The 15873-nt window shown below is 45.7% G+C and overlaps 1 protein-coding gene across 3 annotated transcripts in view; it reads left to right on the top strand.

The window, feature by feature from the left end:
• LOC138675455 (tight junction protein ZO-2-like) overlaps positions 1-15289 on the top strand; it is an 80018-nt gene extending 64729 nt beyond the window's left edge. For 2 of the 3 annotated variants that reach the window (XM_069763682.1, XM_069763701.1), the window contains exons 7-9: positions 11160-11313; positions 11978-12042; positions 15065-15289. In XM_069763682.1, the coding sequence (XP_069619783.1) occupies positions 11160-11313; positions 11978-12030 (207 nt within the window). In that variant the 3' untranslated portion in view covers positions 12031-12042; positions 15065-15289. Of the gene's footprint in view, positions 1-11159; positions 11314-11977; positions 12043-13045; positions 13135-15064 lie in introns of those variants that run through there. The other variant, XM_069763693.1, reaches the window with a different exon arrangement.
• The last annotated feature ends 584 nt before the right edge of the window (positions 15290-15873 follow it).

The raw sequence follows: 15873 nt of genomic DNA, 5'->3' as shown, positions 1-15873 counted from the left end.
TTAAATTTGGTGATCTGAAATATTTAAGTGTGACAAAAATGCAAAGGAATAGGAAATCAGGAAGGGGTCAAATATTTTTTCCCACTGTATATAATGGCTATAGGATATTATATTTATTATTATAGCGCTATTTATTCCATGGCGCTTTACATGTGAAAAGGGGTATACATAATAAAAAATAATACAATAATCTTAAACAATACAAGTCACCGACTGGTATCGGAGGAGAGAGGACCCTGCCCACGAGGGCTCACAATCTACAAGTGATGTGTGAGGATACAGTAGGTGAGGGTAGAGCTGGTCATGCAGTGGATCGGTGGTTACTGCAGGTTGTAGGCTTGTTGGAAGAGGTAGGTCTTCAGGTTCGTTTTGAAGGTTACCACAGGAGGCAAGAGTCTGACATGTTGGGGTAGAGAGTTCCATAGTAGGGGGATGCGCGGGAGTAATCTTGTATGTGATAATGGGAAGATGAGATAAAAGGGGAGTAGAGAAAGGAGATCTTATGAGGCTCGGAGGTAGCGTGCAGGTAAGTACTGGGAGATGAGGCCACGGATGTATGGAGGAGACAGGTTGTGGATGGCTTTGTATGTCATGGTTAGGGTTTTGAACTCGAGTCTCTGGGTAATAGGGAGCCAGTGTAGGGATTGACAGAGGGGATAGGCCAGGGAATAGTAAGGGTTATAAGTGGATTAGTCCAGCAGCAGAGTTTAGAATAGATTGGAGGGTTACGAGAGTGTTAGAAGGGAGGCCACAGAGCAGGAGGTTTCATTCAGTAGTCAAGGTGGGAGATGATGAGTGCACGCACTAGAGTTTTTGCATATTCTTGGTTGAGGCATGTACAGATCCGGGAAATATTTTTGAGTTGAAGTCGGCAGGAAGTGGAAAGGGCTTGGATATGTGGTTTGAAAGAGAGATCGGAGTCAAGGATTACCCTGAGGCAGCCAGCTTGTGGGACTGGTGAGAGTGAGCAGCCATTTACTTTAATGGATAAGTCTGTTGGGGGAGTCCAGTGAGATGAGGGAAAGATGATGAATTCTGTAATGTCCATGTTAAATTCTAGAAATCTAGCGGAGAAGGATGAAATAGCGGACAGACATTGTGGGATTTTGGTTAGTAGAGAGGTGATATATGGTCCAGAGAGGTAGATCTGTGTGTCATCAGCTTAGAGGTGATACTGCAATCCATGAGATTCTTTGAGCTGTCCCAGGCCGAAGGTGTAAATGGAGAAGAGGAGGGACCCTAGGATTGAACGTTGCGGGACTCTGACGGATAGGGTGCAAGGTGAGGAGGTGGCGTGCAAGTGGGAGACGCTGAATGCCCAGTCTGTTATGTATGACGAGATCCAAGATAGGGCCAAGTTTGTGATGCCAAGAGATGAGAAGGTCTGTAGTAATAGGGAGTGGTCCACTGTGTCAAAGGCAGAGAACAGGTCCAGGAGGAGGAGAACAGAGTATTGTCGCTTGGCTTTGGCAATTAGTAGGTCACTGGTGACTTTAGTTATGGCAGTTTCAGTGGAGTGATGTGGTCGGAAGCCAGATTGTAAGTGGTCAAAGAGGGAACAGGAAGAGAGTTGTGAGAAGAGTTCGAAATTGACATGTTGTTCCAGTAGTTTTGTGGCATAGAAGAGAAGTGGTATGGTGCGGTAGCTAGATACAGAGGATGTGTCAAGAGAGGGCTTTTTGAGGATGGGTGTGATTGAAGCATGTTTGAAGCATGATGGGAAAACACCAGTTGTTAGTGATAGGTTGAAGAGATGGGTTAGGGTTGAGATGAAGACTGTGGTGAGGTTTGGGATGAAGTGGGATTGGATCGGGGGAAGTGCACAGGTGTTGAGATGTGATCTTGAGCGTAGGGCGGAATGTTGATCTTCTGTGATGGTGAAGAAATTGGTTTTGGAGGAAGAGGGCTGAGTAGTTAGGAAGAGGGGTTGTGGGGGTTGTAGGTCAAAGCTTTCCCTGATGTTATCAGTCTTCTGCTTGAAGAATGAGGCAAAGTCTTCAGCTGAGATGAGTGGAGAGGGAGCAGGTGCTGGGGGATGGAGGAGAGAATTGAAAGTGTTGAATAGCTGTTTAGGGTTGTGAGACAGGGAGGATATGAGAGATGAGAATTAGGTTTTGTTTTGCTGCAGCGAGTGTGGCATTGAAAGTAGTGAGGGACTGTTTGAATGCGATGAAGTGCTCATTGGAGAGTGATCTTTTCCATCTCTGTTCAGCAACTCTGGTAGCCCATCTCGATTCTTTGGTCAGGCTTGTGTGCCAGGATTGTCTGATTTTGCGAGCTTTGGTATGTGTGAAAGGGGCGACCGACTTGAGAGCTGCAGCTATTGTGGTATTATATAAAGCGGCAATGGCGTCCGCATTGTGTAGAGAACTTATGTCTATAAGAGCAAGAAGGAAATAAGAGAGTGTGGGTCGAGTTGTTTAAGATTTCTGCAAGGGTGTGCAAGTTTGGGTGGGGATTGTGGACCAGGGGAGGGAGGAGAAAGTAAGTAGGTTGTGGTCAGAAAGAGGTAGAGTTGAGTTAGAGAGGTTAGATGGGGAGCAGAGGCGGGTGAAGATGAGGTCCAGTGTGTGGCCATCTTTGTGAGGATATGCCATAAATGCCTAATGTCTGTGGGCCCCCACTCTGGTGCACTCAGCTGTGTTCTTAATTCTCATTGTAAATAATGAAAGTGCACAGCCATCTTTATTCGGTCGTCCATGACAGCACTACGGACAGAGGGGATCCGCCCTTCAGGAACAGGAAACCTACAGATACATAAGGGCGGCACCTCTCCCCACGCATCAGTTGGTTTCCTGTTCCTGGAGGACAGGATTCCCTACAGATTTGTCTTCAGTCACCTATCAAGCACCCAGGCCGGCTGTCCGACCCAGGTAGCGAGGGGGTCTCCTACCTCGGGCAGTGCGGGTCCCTGGAAGCGCCACGGTGGGCCCGGGTAGGGCTCCACGACAGTGAGCGGTGCAGTGGGGAGCAGCGTCCAGAGGAGGTCTGTCTCTGCGGCCAGCAAAGGTGAGTATGTCTCCCCCACCCCCCGGTCCATTCGCTTTCCCGTGCCCCTGTCCTCCCTACCTCTGAGGCCTATCCATGCGGCGCGGGCTTCCCGGAGCGCCCCTCTGCGCTCCTTTGGGGATCGGGGCGGATCCGGGGGTCGGGCGCCGACTTCCGCCGCGATCGCCGCTGTGCTGGGGCCATGTACGGTGATGGCATGGCGGCGTGCGGCTGGGGGATCCGGCGACGCCGTCCCCGGCTTCCGGGCGCATCCCTGAGCGCTCTAGCGTTGCCGGAAGTGACGCGAGAGGGGGGCGGAGCCGGGACCGGAAGTTAGACGCCGGCCGGCTTCAGCTGGGAATGCCGCAGTCCTGCATTCGGTGGGGCCGACGGGGAGGGAGCGTCCAGGGGCGGGGGAGGGTGGAGCAGGGTCCGGCACAGGGGGGGGGGATTGATTAAACTGGCCATGCACACCTGCACATGTTCCGGATGGGGGAGGGCTATATATGGCCGGATAGATTGCTGCAGAGCTGCTAATGGCATCTGCAGCTATGGAGGTGCCAGAAGCTGCCGGTGATCTGCTGGAGCAAGAGGACAGATCCTCGGAGGCAAATACCCAGCAGAAGACCCGCGGGCGCAGTGTTCAGGCCAGTCGCAGATCAAGACAGAAGGATCTGGACCGACCCCCCAGTAATCCGGTACCTACCGCTACTGCCTGGGTAAGAGATCTTCATGAATGTACCCTGATGCAGTCTTTTCCTATGTTTATTTCCATAGGGGAAAAAAAGCGCTGGTAAATCAAAAAACAAGGAGTGCGCGCTATGCGCTTGCCCTTTGCCAGACGCCTACCCTAAAAGACTTTGTCAGTCGTGTGTGCGGCAGACGGTAGGAAATAGATGAATAGGATACTATATAGCGGTAGCACCGGAGGAATTACATAGCCTTTTTTCCGCTCCCATAGGTGGCGGAGGAGTCTCCCGATTTCACATCAAATCTTAGGGAGATTATCAGGAAGGAGGTGAAGGATTCCCTGAAATCCCTGTCCCGGGGGGAGCCTTCCAAAAGGAGAAGGGAGCCTAGCGCCTCAAATTTGGATTCGTCTGTTGGCCCAAGTAGGGAGAATGATTCAGACGCCTCTGTCTCCTCAGCGTCCTCTTCGGATGAAGAGTCTAACAGGTTCTGTTTCCCGTTGGACCAAATGGACAAACTGATTAAATCAGTTAGATCCACTATGGGGGTGGCGGAGGAAAGGCCAGAACTTTCAGCACATGACTTAATGTTTGGCGGTCTAGACCCTAAAAAACGTAGGTCTTTTCCACTCAATGACAAGGTCCAAAACCTCATTAAAAAAGAATGGAAAAAGCCGGAGAAAAAAGGCTCTTTTCCACCGGCCTTTAAACGAAGATACCCCTTTGAGGACCCCATGGTGAACACCTGGGATAAGGCACCAAAATTAGACGCGGCGGTGTCTAAGGCATCTAAGAAATCTTCTATCCCCTTTGACGACATGGCTTCCCTAAAGGATCCTCTAGATAAAAAGGCTGACTCGTTCCTTAAAGGGACATGGGAAATGTCGGCTGGTGCCTTGAGACCTGCGGTAGCTGCGACATGCGCAGCCAGATCGATGATGGTCTGGCTAGATCAGCTGGGGTCTAAATTGGAAGAAGGTGTTTCCAGAGATTCCATGTTGAAATTCCTGCCAACAATTCAAAATGCTGCTGCCTTTCTCGCAGATGCTTCTGCGGATTCCGCAAGAATGGCGGCTAGAGCGGCAGGGCTATCGAACGCGGCGCGCAGGGCCCTATGGCTGAAATGTTGGCCGGGTGACCTTCAGTCCAGATCTCGTCTGTGCTCTATCCCATGCGAAGGGGAATACCTGTTTGGGCCAGTCCTAGATGAGCTGCTAGAGAAAGCCGGAGATGAGAACAAGAAGTTTCATAATCTACCAACTACTTCTTACAGGCGGCCCTTCGCAGGGAAAAGATTCTTTCGGAGGAGACCGGCCAGAGATCAGAGCAGATGGGACGAGAAAAAGAAGAGAGGTACTGGGTTCATGTTTGGTGGAGGACGTCAGGAGCCACCCCGTGAAGTCAAAAAACCACCCCAATGACTAGTCGCCCTGGTGGGAGGTAGACTATCTGCCTTCTACCCGGCCTGGTCCAAGATCTCCAGTAGTGATTGGATTTTGGGGGTGATAGCTACGGGTCTGCGGCTAGAATTCTCCTCTATCCCTCAGAACTTCTTCAGAGTCACCCCTCTCAGATCCTCTCCAGCGGAACAGGCAGCCCTGGAAGCGGAAGTTCACGATCTGCTCAATAAAAATGTCCTATCGGAGGTTCCGGAAGGAGAACAGGGTAGTGGTTTCTACTCTCCTCTATTCCTAATAAGTAAACCAGATGGCTCCTTCAGAACAATTATCAACCTTAGAGCGCTGAATAATTTTCTGACCATTCAACCATTTAAAATGGAAACCATTAATACCGCAATAAAGTTGCTGTTTAAAAACTGCTTTATGGTAGTATTGGATTTGAAGGACGCCTATTACCATATCCCTATTTATGCAGGTCACCAACGATACCTGAGGGTGGCGGTACGGTTGGATGGGGTAATAAGACACTTCCAGTATAGGGCCCTTCCCTTTGGGATTTCAGTCGCCCCTCGGGTATTTACCAAGGTATTGGCGGAAGTTATGGCACACCTACATGAGTCCAACATTCTAATAATCCCCTACCTGGACGATCTCCTTATCGTAGGTAAAACGGCGGATCACTGTCGAGAGCAGTTACATAAGGTGATGTCGGCTCTAGAGCGTCTGGGGTGGATGCTAAACATTAAAAAATCTCGGTTACAGCCCATGACGGCGCAGCGATTTTTAGGCCTGACCCTGGATTCCCAGGTTCAGGAATGCCGTTTGCCTCAAGAAAAAATTGATCGCCTGCACCTTCAAGTGCTGAATGCCTCAAAAAAAAACCACCATGTCCCTACGTAGAGCCATGTCTCTGTTAGGCTCTCTCTCATCCTGTATTCCAGCGGTCCGTTGGGCTCAGTATCATACGAGGATACTCCAGGGCGAGGTGCTGTTACATCAAAAAAGGTTGGGAGGAGGTCTAGACAGTCTGCTGACCCTATCCCAAGACGCTGTGGTATCCCTCGAGTGGTGGTTAGATCAAAAGAACCTGTCCACAGGGGTCCCCTGGGAGTATAATATAACTCGTGTTATCACCTCGGACGCTAGCCCTTCTGGGTGGGGGGCTCACATGGGGGATTCATTGGTCCAGGGGCTTTGGGATCATGATCAGATGGAGATGTCTTCCAATCTAAAGGAGTTAACGGCTGTGGAGCAGGCGGTTAAAACACTCCTTGTCTGTCTACAGGGCCACCACATGCGGGTATTCTCGGACAATCGAGTCACCGTGGCATACATAAATCACCAAGGCGGGACTCGTTCCAGATCCCTGATGTGTGTAGCCGATCGTCTGTTTCATCTAGCAGAGCAACATCTTCTCTCGTTGACGGCTCTACACATAAAAGGGGCAGAAAACACTACAGCGGATTTCTTAAGTCGCAACACATTAAGGCAGGGAGAGTGGTCCCTGAACGGCACCATCTTCGACCTTATCGTGGAAAGGTGGGGACAACCAGAGGTAGACCTGTTTGCCACAAAAGAAAACAGGAAAGTGGCACAATTCTGCTCTCTGAACCCCAGAGAAAATCCCCTGGCAGTAGACGCCCTCCTCATAGACTGGAACTTCAGGCTAGCCTACGCCTTTCCTCCCCTGTCTCTACTTCCTCTGGTGGTGAGGAAAATCAGGAAGGACAAAGCCACAGTAATATTAATTGCCCCCTTCTGGCCCAGAAGGACGTGGTTTCCATGCCTGAGGGCTATGTCGTTGTCCGATCCATGGGTCTTGCCAGACATTCCGGATCTCCTATCCCAGGGCCCAGTCTACCATCCTCGAGCGGTTGGCCTTCATCTGACGGCGTGGATTTTGAGCGGGCGCTGCTAAAAGATAGGGGGTTCTCGCCGGCCCTCATTAACACGCTGCTGAAAAGCAGGAAAGTGATAACCACAAAAATCTGTCAGAATCTGGAAGAGATTTCTTCAGAACTCGGGGGTAATAGCTGGTCAGTCAATACCAATAGACCAGATCTTGGAATTCTTACAAAGGGGGTTAGAGATGGGGTTATCCCCAAATACTCTTAAGGTGCAGGTATCAGCCTTGGGGGCCCTCTTTGGCTGCAACATCGCTGAGAATCACTGGGTCAGCAGATTCATCAGGGCAACAAAACGGTCTAGGCCAATTGTGAAGAATAGAGTCATGCCTTGGGACCTGAACCTAGTCCTCTCAGCCATGACAGAGGCCCCATTTGAGCCAATTACTTCAGCCTCTATTAAAAATCTATCCCTTAAAGTAGCCTTCCTGGTAGCCCTAACATCGGCACGTAGGATAGGTGACATACAAGCATTATCCAGGGTTCCCCCTTACATGCAGCTTAGGGATGATAGAGTGATACTATCCCCTGATCCAGCATATCTCCCTAAAGTAGTGTCCAGATTCCACAGAACACAGGAAATAGTTCTTCCATCTTTCCTCCCCAATCCTACTAACGATAAGGAAAGGAAGTTACACACTTTAGATGTAAGAAGATGTATCCTGGAGTATCTATCGGTAACTGATCCCTGGAAGTTAGATAATGCCCTATTCGTGTCCTATCAGGGTAGTAGGAAAGGGCATAGAGCTTCGAAGTCTACTCTAGCTAGATGGATCAGGGAGGCTATCTCGCTGGCTTATATCTCAAAGGGCAAGCCGGCGCCTGAAGGTCTTAAAGCGCATTCCACTAGAGCTATGGCGGCTTCGTGGGCAGAAAGATTGGAGGTGTCGATCGACCAGATTTGTAAGGCTGCTACTTGGTCTTCTCCAAACACTTTCTATAACCATTATAGATTGAACCTGGGTGCCTCCTCTGACCTCTCTTTTCGTGTAAGGGTGCTGCAAGCTGTAGTCCCTCCCTAGTTAGTTACTCTCTGTAATTCTCTCCGTAGTGCTGTCATGGACGACCGAATAAAGTCTTAGTTACTCACCGGTTAACGGTGTTTTTCGGAGTCCATGACAGCACCTGTACATACCCTCCCGTCTTCTTAAGTTCTGGGTGTACACCTCTTCCTTTATTTATATATAATTCACGGGTAGTGAATAGTTAATATTGTATTATTGTTTATTGTGTATGCTATTAACCTTGGTGGTCCTCTTGTGCTCTGTAAACCAACTGATGCGTGGGGAGAGGTGCCGCCCTTATGTATCTGTAGGTTTCCTGAAGGGCGGATCCCCTCTCTCCGTAGTGCTGTCATGGACTCCGAAAAACACCGTTAACCGGTGAGTAACTAAGACTATCTTCTGGCCACCAGTCAGAATGGGTAACCAGCATCTCTCTGAAATATATGGCACATCCCACAGGTATGTATGTCATGAGAGCCCAATACACATGAGATAAAAATCAGCAGACAGATTTACGATCAGTTGATCAGTCATCTCCACTGAAGATCTACATGGACAGATGCATCAGGAATGTGGCTTTGCACTGCACAAATATGGGGTCTTCAAATGCTTGTCAATGTTGGCACAGTTGTACTTATCCGCTTAACAACACAATCATTTACATAGGGTAACAACTTGCTAAAAAAAAAAAAAGAAAATGCACAAAACCACAAGACAATGAAATTTGTCAGTGCCAATGCCAAATGGGCCACTTTGTGCAGCTTAATATTTTCTAAGATGGAAAATAATTTGAAATAAAGTTAATACCCTGGAATCTCCAAAAAAATTACTATATGTCAGATGATGAAATTGCTTTGTGTTTTTTCCAGCATGTTTCCAAAATTATTGGAAAATTGCTGTGTTTTCGGTGATTTTAGAAAATTGCAGGAAAAAATTGCCACAAACGCATCATGTGAGAATAACCGTAAAAAAGAAGTTATAAGGCATACTGAAGGCTAGTATATGCTTTTCAAGTCCTTTTCATGAGCATTGGAAATACCGTATTTTCCGGCGTCTAACTTTTTAACCCCTAAAAATCATCCCAAAAGTCGGGGGTCGTCTTATACGCCGGGTACGGGTGCAGGGAGCGATCCTGGATGGTTCCCAGGGTCTGAAGGAGAGGAGACTCTCCTTCAGGCCCTGGGATCCATATTAATGTAAAAAATAAAGAATAAAAATAGAAAATATGGATATACTCACCCCTCCGACGGACCCTGGCTCTCAGCGGTGCAAGAGTCTGCCTCCGTTCTTAAGAATGCAGTGAGTGAAGGACCTTCGATGACGTCGCGTGACTCTTGCACCGCTGAGAGCCAGGGTCCGTCGGAGGGGTGAGTATATCCATATTTTTTATTTTTATTCTTTATTTTTACATTAATATGGATCCCAGGGCCTGAAGGAGTGTCTCCTCTCCTCCAGACCCTGGGAACCATATGCACCGCACACGCTGTGTAAGATGACTGGGCGTATAAGATGACCCCCGTCTTATATGGCGGGTATATCCCATTTTCCATATTTTGTATGGAAAAGTTGGGGGTCATCTTATACGCCCAGTCATCTTATACACCAGAAAATACGGTATATTGGAATGTGGGCTTTTGCTGCCAATTTCGCCCTTTTCAAAGCAAATGTACATAGATGATGAGCGTTAATCTGCAGTTTCCCCAAATCTGCATTAGATATTTCTTCTGCATGAGGATGAGGTCTTCTAAAGCCAAGTTACATGAATTACCTGGTGACAGGTCCTCTTTATATTGTACCTGTTGTAGGTATTCCTTGTAAAATGTACACTAAATCTTCTCTACCTGTATGCCATATGTGAACATGACCTTACTGCCAGTGTTTAGTTATAATAGTTTCCTGTAATAGTGTCACTGCGTGGATAAATATTCTTTACATGTTGTGTTGTATGTGTGTTTCAGAGTTTGTTTCCGTAGGACAAGCTTGAATTCTCCCTGCTAGTAGTGATGTGTACTGGTCATAGTGCAAGTTTTCTTCTGACTGATCCCACTTATCATTAATGTGTTTATTAGTAGTGATGAGCGAGTATACTCGGTACTCAAGATTTCCCGAGTATTTGTTAGTACTCGGAGATTTAGTTTTCATCGCCGCAGCTGAATGATTTACATTTGTTAGTCAGCATAAGTACATGTGGGGATTGCCTGGTTGCTAGGGAATATACCCACATGTACTTATGCTGGCTAACAGATGTAAATCATTCAGCTGCGGCGATGAAAACTAATTCTCAGAGTACTTACAAATACTCGGAGGACACCCGAGCGTGCTCGGGAAATCTCGAGTACTGAGTACGGTATATTTGCTCATCACTATTAGTCAAAAGACTTGACCCTTCCACTGCCTCTCTGCAGAGATTACTGCTGCATTAGCTGGAGGGAATCTGTGCCTCTTCACGGCTGTTGGCCACACTGCAGGGGTGCACAACTCCAGTCCTCAAGGACCATCAATAGTGCATGTATTCAGGATTTCCTTAGTATTGCACAGGTGATAATTTAATCACCTGCACATGTGATGATTCCAACACCTAGTGCAATGCTAAGGAAATCCTGAATACATGCGTGGTTGGTGGTCCTTGAGGACCGGAGTTGTGCACCCCCTGATCTATAGTGTCTTAGAGGAAGATTTTATAATCATTAGGGGTCCTATAGACAATCGAAACCAGTTTAAGCACCAAACGTTACTATATTGTCTATACCAGGGGTCCCCAACTCCAGTCCTCAAGGCCCACCAACATGTCATGTTTTCAGGATTTCCTTAGTCTTGCCCAGGTAATAATTGCATCACCTGTGCAATGCAAAGGAAATCCTGAAAACATGACCTGTTGGTGGGCCTTGAGGACTGGAGTTGGGGACCCCTGGTCTATACAACACTATCTGCTGTATTACTCGGATGGCAATTTCAATTCAACACTACGTAAACTGGAATCTCACAGGACAACAGCATCAGGCTTTGCGTCTGTATGTTTCATTGATCATATATTAATTAAATGTTTTGCAATATTTAGACATAAAAAATTCCATTTTCTATTTTCCAATCTTCTTTCTTCAATATGGTGGGGGGAAGTTTACTGTGTTTCTTTATAAAGGTCATTATTTCTCACGACATCCTGTTTATTTTTAGATAAATGGTATTTTAACAGAGAACATGTCTTTGAGTGAGGCCCAGGCATTGATAGAAAAATCAAGAGGGAAGCTGCAGCTTGTCGTCCTAAGGGACAAACGTCAGACTCTCATAAACTTGCCTTATGTGGAAGACAGTGATTCTGAAATGGAAGGTGATGTGATTTTTTTATTACTTATATTTACAATATTTTCGTTTTATCAAAATGTGTTTACATCTGTTTCTATTTTTTAGGTGCTTTACGCTAGCTGATGGCAGCCATTTAGACGTACATGACAATAGGCAGTTATTTATTAATGATTTAGAGAGGCCAACTGCATCTCCATGTGCACAAAACTATTGTTAACATGAAAGTTCTTCTTGCATAGCGTATCATTCTTCTCGGCAGTGCATACTATTTATACAGGGCAAGTGCTTCTGGTAAAAAATACATATTTAATCATGCTTAAAAATTTTTGATCTGACGAGCGAGCAGTTGACTGCGTGTTTCACAGTCCAGTAATTGGGAAAGGAGTGTTCTTAGGAATACCCATATCCTATTATCGGGCAGTGTAAATACGCTAATGGCATTTGCTTTCTACATTTTGGCCGTCGCGTCATTCTTATGTTATGATTGTCATGTTTTTAAAATCTTTTACTTCTTCCTGACCAGTTTGTGCAGACTGAGCCTAGAACTTGCATGTTTTTTAGTAACCTGTGTTAACCAAACCTTATTTTCTAGACTAGTTAATTTGTTGGACAGTCACAATTACTGTGGTGAATTTTTAAACTTTTTTTTTTAACATTTCTCTATACTAACATTATATCTTTACTTTTAGATGATCCACCATATACAAACAAGAGAAGAAATCCAAGATCTAAAGAGCAGTGAACAAAATTAAAGGTTAGTTTCATGAATTTTCTTATATTTGTGTATAATAAACTAGGATTAGGAAACCTTGAAACCTCTGGTTGTCACCAGAATGGCTCCTGTACTTATTTGAGATTGGATCACTTGGATTAAGTATGACTGTTAAAGTATGTGCACACGTCAGGATTTCTTGCAGAAATTTTCCTGACAAAAAATGGACATTTCTGCCAGAAATCCGTATGCATTTTTACTGCAATTTTACTGCGTTTTTGGTGCGTTTTTTATGCGTTTTTCCCCAAATGCATAGAATAGCGGGAAAAACGCAGAAAATCCGCAAAATTAATGAACATGCTGCTTTTTTTTACCACGATGCGTTTTTTTCACGGAAAAAACGCATCATGTGCACAAAACATGCAGAATGCATTCTAAATGATAGGATGCATAAGGTATGTGTTTTTAATGAGTTTTTATAGTTTTTTTTTTACCGCGAAAAAACCTGAACGTGTGCACATAGCCTAAAACTCCTTGTAGACATGGCCATTTTTCACTTTCCTTTTTTTCCCCTTCCTTACTAGTGATGAGCAAGGGTGCTCTGATAGTGTTATCAGAGTATTTTGGGCATGTGTGAGTAATGTTTGAGTCCCAGCTGCTGCATGATTCGAGGCGGTCATAATAACCACGGGGGCTAAAACATATTGCCCGAGCATGCTTGGATAACATGATATCTGATGCTTGCTCATCATTATTGCTTAATTCTGACATACTTTTTTTTTTTTGTTGTTGTTGTCATAGCTATATGTGGCTTGTTTTGTGTGGTACAAGCTGCAACTTTTAACAAACGGGCAATCCCTGCATGTGCTGAGGCTGTCGAACAGCCAGGAGACATGCAGCCGCATGTACTTGAACATATTATTCGAGCATGCCGAAGACACACTGTTGGCACACGAGCATGCTCTGATAAGATCTTATCTGAGCACTTTCGCTCATCGCAAATTGTGTTTTTCATCTGATTGGATCCAGATTTTTTCTGTTGCAGGACAATGGCCCCAAACATACAGACCATGTCATTAAGAACGATCTTCAGTGTAAAGAACAAGGTGTCCTGGAAGTGATATGGCCCCCCACAGACTCCTGATCTCCACATCGAGTCTGTCTGAGATTACCATATATACTCATGTAGAAGCAGTGTTTTTCAGCACATTTTTTTTGTGCTGAAAAGGCCCCCCTCGGCTTATACACCAGTCATTGCTCCAGACGACAGCATGGGAAGGGGAACAGCGGATCACAGGAGCTGGCAGCTGCAACTAAAGCCTGTGCCCACTGCTAAAGAGAAATGAATATTCACTGCACTGGCAGTGAATATTCATTTCTCTTAGGCTACTTTCACACTAGCGTTTTTTGCAGTACGTCGCAATGCGTCGTTTATGGGAAAAAACGCATCCTGCAAAGTTGTTTGCAGGATGCGTTTTTGCCCCATAGATTAACATTAGCGACGCATTGACACACGTAGCAACCGTCGTGCAACGGTTGCGCCGTGTTGTGGCAGACCGCCGGGAGCAAAAGAGTTACATGTAACGTTTTTTGCTGCCGACGGACCGCTTTTTCCGACCGCGCATGCGCGGCCGGAACTCCGCCCCCACCTCCCTGAATCTTACAATAGGGCAGCGGATGCGCAGGAAAAATGCATCCGCTGCCTCCGTTGTGCGGCGCATTCACTGCTAGCGTCGAATCCTTGGCCCGACGCACTGCGACGGGCCGAGTCTGACACTAGTGTGAAAGTAGCGTTACAGCTCTCACCGTTACAGCAGCAACCGTCTGCTTCCGGGCTCACGGGTGCGTGCTCATTAAGGTAATGGATATTCACCTGTCTCTATTCCCATAGGCATAGGATGTTGTTGTTTTTTTTTTTATATGCTTTTCTCATGGGGGCCACACATGCAAGGATAGGGATGAGGAGCCATGCAGATAAGCATGGGGATGAGGAGCCATGCAGACAAGGATGGGGATGACGGGACGATGCATACCCGGCTTATACTTGAGTCAATAAGTTTTTCTCTTTTTTTTGTGGCAAATTTAGGTGCCTCGGGCTGATACTTGGGTCGGTATATACGGTATATGAAGAGAGAAAAAAATTAGACCTCTTTTAATAGACCATCAGTTGAACCAACTGATATTATTTTTCACTAAGTGGCAGGATTGCTTTCTAATTACTGATAGATTTCAGCTGGTGTCATGACTTTCCATGGTTTTTTGCATCTTTTTCTTCGTGTGTTAAATACTTTTGCTCCTGGTGTAATCTCTGTTTATTACACAACTTTAATTTATGACCATCTATGTTTTTTTTAATTTGCATGTGTGTATTGGATGGGTTGTTACCGATATCTGGTGAGAATTTCAGGTCAATGGCAAATTTAGAAATATCTTTTCTAAAAAAAATTGGTGACGTTTTCAAATCTTATTGCACTCACTGTATATAAAAATGCAGACTCCATAGTGATGAAAAATGTTTGTTTAAAAGGCCCTAACAAAACTCGTGTCTAGCAGAAAATATAGATGCCTAATAAATTAGTTCTTAAAGGAGTATTCTGGTCCAAATTGATAAGTCTGCAGTCACTCTGTGTGAGTGCAGACTTATGAATCCCCCAGCGCACACTGTGCTGTGGGGATTAGCCAATTTTTGACTCTGGACTGGAGAGTATGCGTATGCACATATTCTCAGCTAGTGGGTACGGCCTCGCTTCAATACACTTGTATGGAGATAGGCTACGCCATCTAGTTGGCCACACCCACTGGACAGCCACGTTACTAGACCTGGCATGGCTTCTCTCAATATAAGTTTATGGATCGAGGCCACGCCCACAAGTATGTGTAACGTATAGATACCCTCCAGTCCCAGATAAGAAACTGGCGAATCCCCGCAACGCACAGTGCATACACTGGGGGGGATTCATAAGTCTACAGGCTTATCTATTTGGACCAGACAACCCCTTTAAATCTATTGGAAGTGAAAATATTGAATATAACTAATGGTTATGTTTTTCATTTTATATTGTAGGTCCATGTGATGGGTCTTCAAATGCCAGAACAATTTTCTTCCTAACCAAAGATATAAATATACATGTAAAAGCCAATATATCTTTTGTATTCAATTAAATTCATAACAAAATATAAGCGAAATCAGCACTGAATTACTTGAATCGCTGTTTAATTTTCTTTTTTATTAAAATAAATTTTATAGTCCTTTTCCCATTAATAAACAGTATGCTGAGTACTTACACTGCTAATGCCTAAAAGGTTAATGACTGGAAGATCAAAAAATGCAATTTATAGTATAGATTTATGGGAACTTGATCGAAGATATACAGTTAAATTCAGAAATATTTGGAAAGTTGCAGAATCTTTGTGATTTGGGCTTTGCATGCCACTATGTTCTATGTAAATTAAACTGAGATACAATTGAAATGTAGACTCGGGTTTAATTAACCCCTTTCCCACCCTAGACTTATAGTTGCATCTAAGGTGGGCTTCCTCTGTTTGCTGCGGGCTCCAGCAATGAGTCCGCAACTTTTGCGACACATGTCAGCTGATTTTAACAGCCGCGTGTGGAATCTCGATCTACCTGCAACTGTTGACATGGTAAATGCCCCCGTCCATATCTGACAGCGGCATTTAACATGCTCTCGCCCGAAGTGCGTCCCTAATCCCTCCCATCGGCGCTCGTGTCTTATGACTACTGGTCGCCGATGGGGTGGCATGACAACCCGGGGTCTGCACCAGATCCCTGTGATTGTCATTGCCAGATAGTTATCAGCGCTGCCCAGTGATCGGCACTCATAGCAAGTGAGCATTTTGGCTTCATAGAGC

This window comes from Ranitomeya imitator, chromosome 1 (assembly GCF_032444005.1).
Source record: "Ranitomeya imitator isolate aRanImi1 chromosome 1, aRanImi1.pri, whole genome shotgun sequence".
Lineage (NCBI taxonomy): Eukaryota > Metazoa > Chordata > Amphibia > Anura > Dendrobatidae > Ranitomeya > Ranitomeya imitator.
The sequence above is the reverse complement of the archived record's forward strand: the minus strand, read 5'-3'. Positions and strand labels throughout refer to the sequence as shown.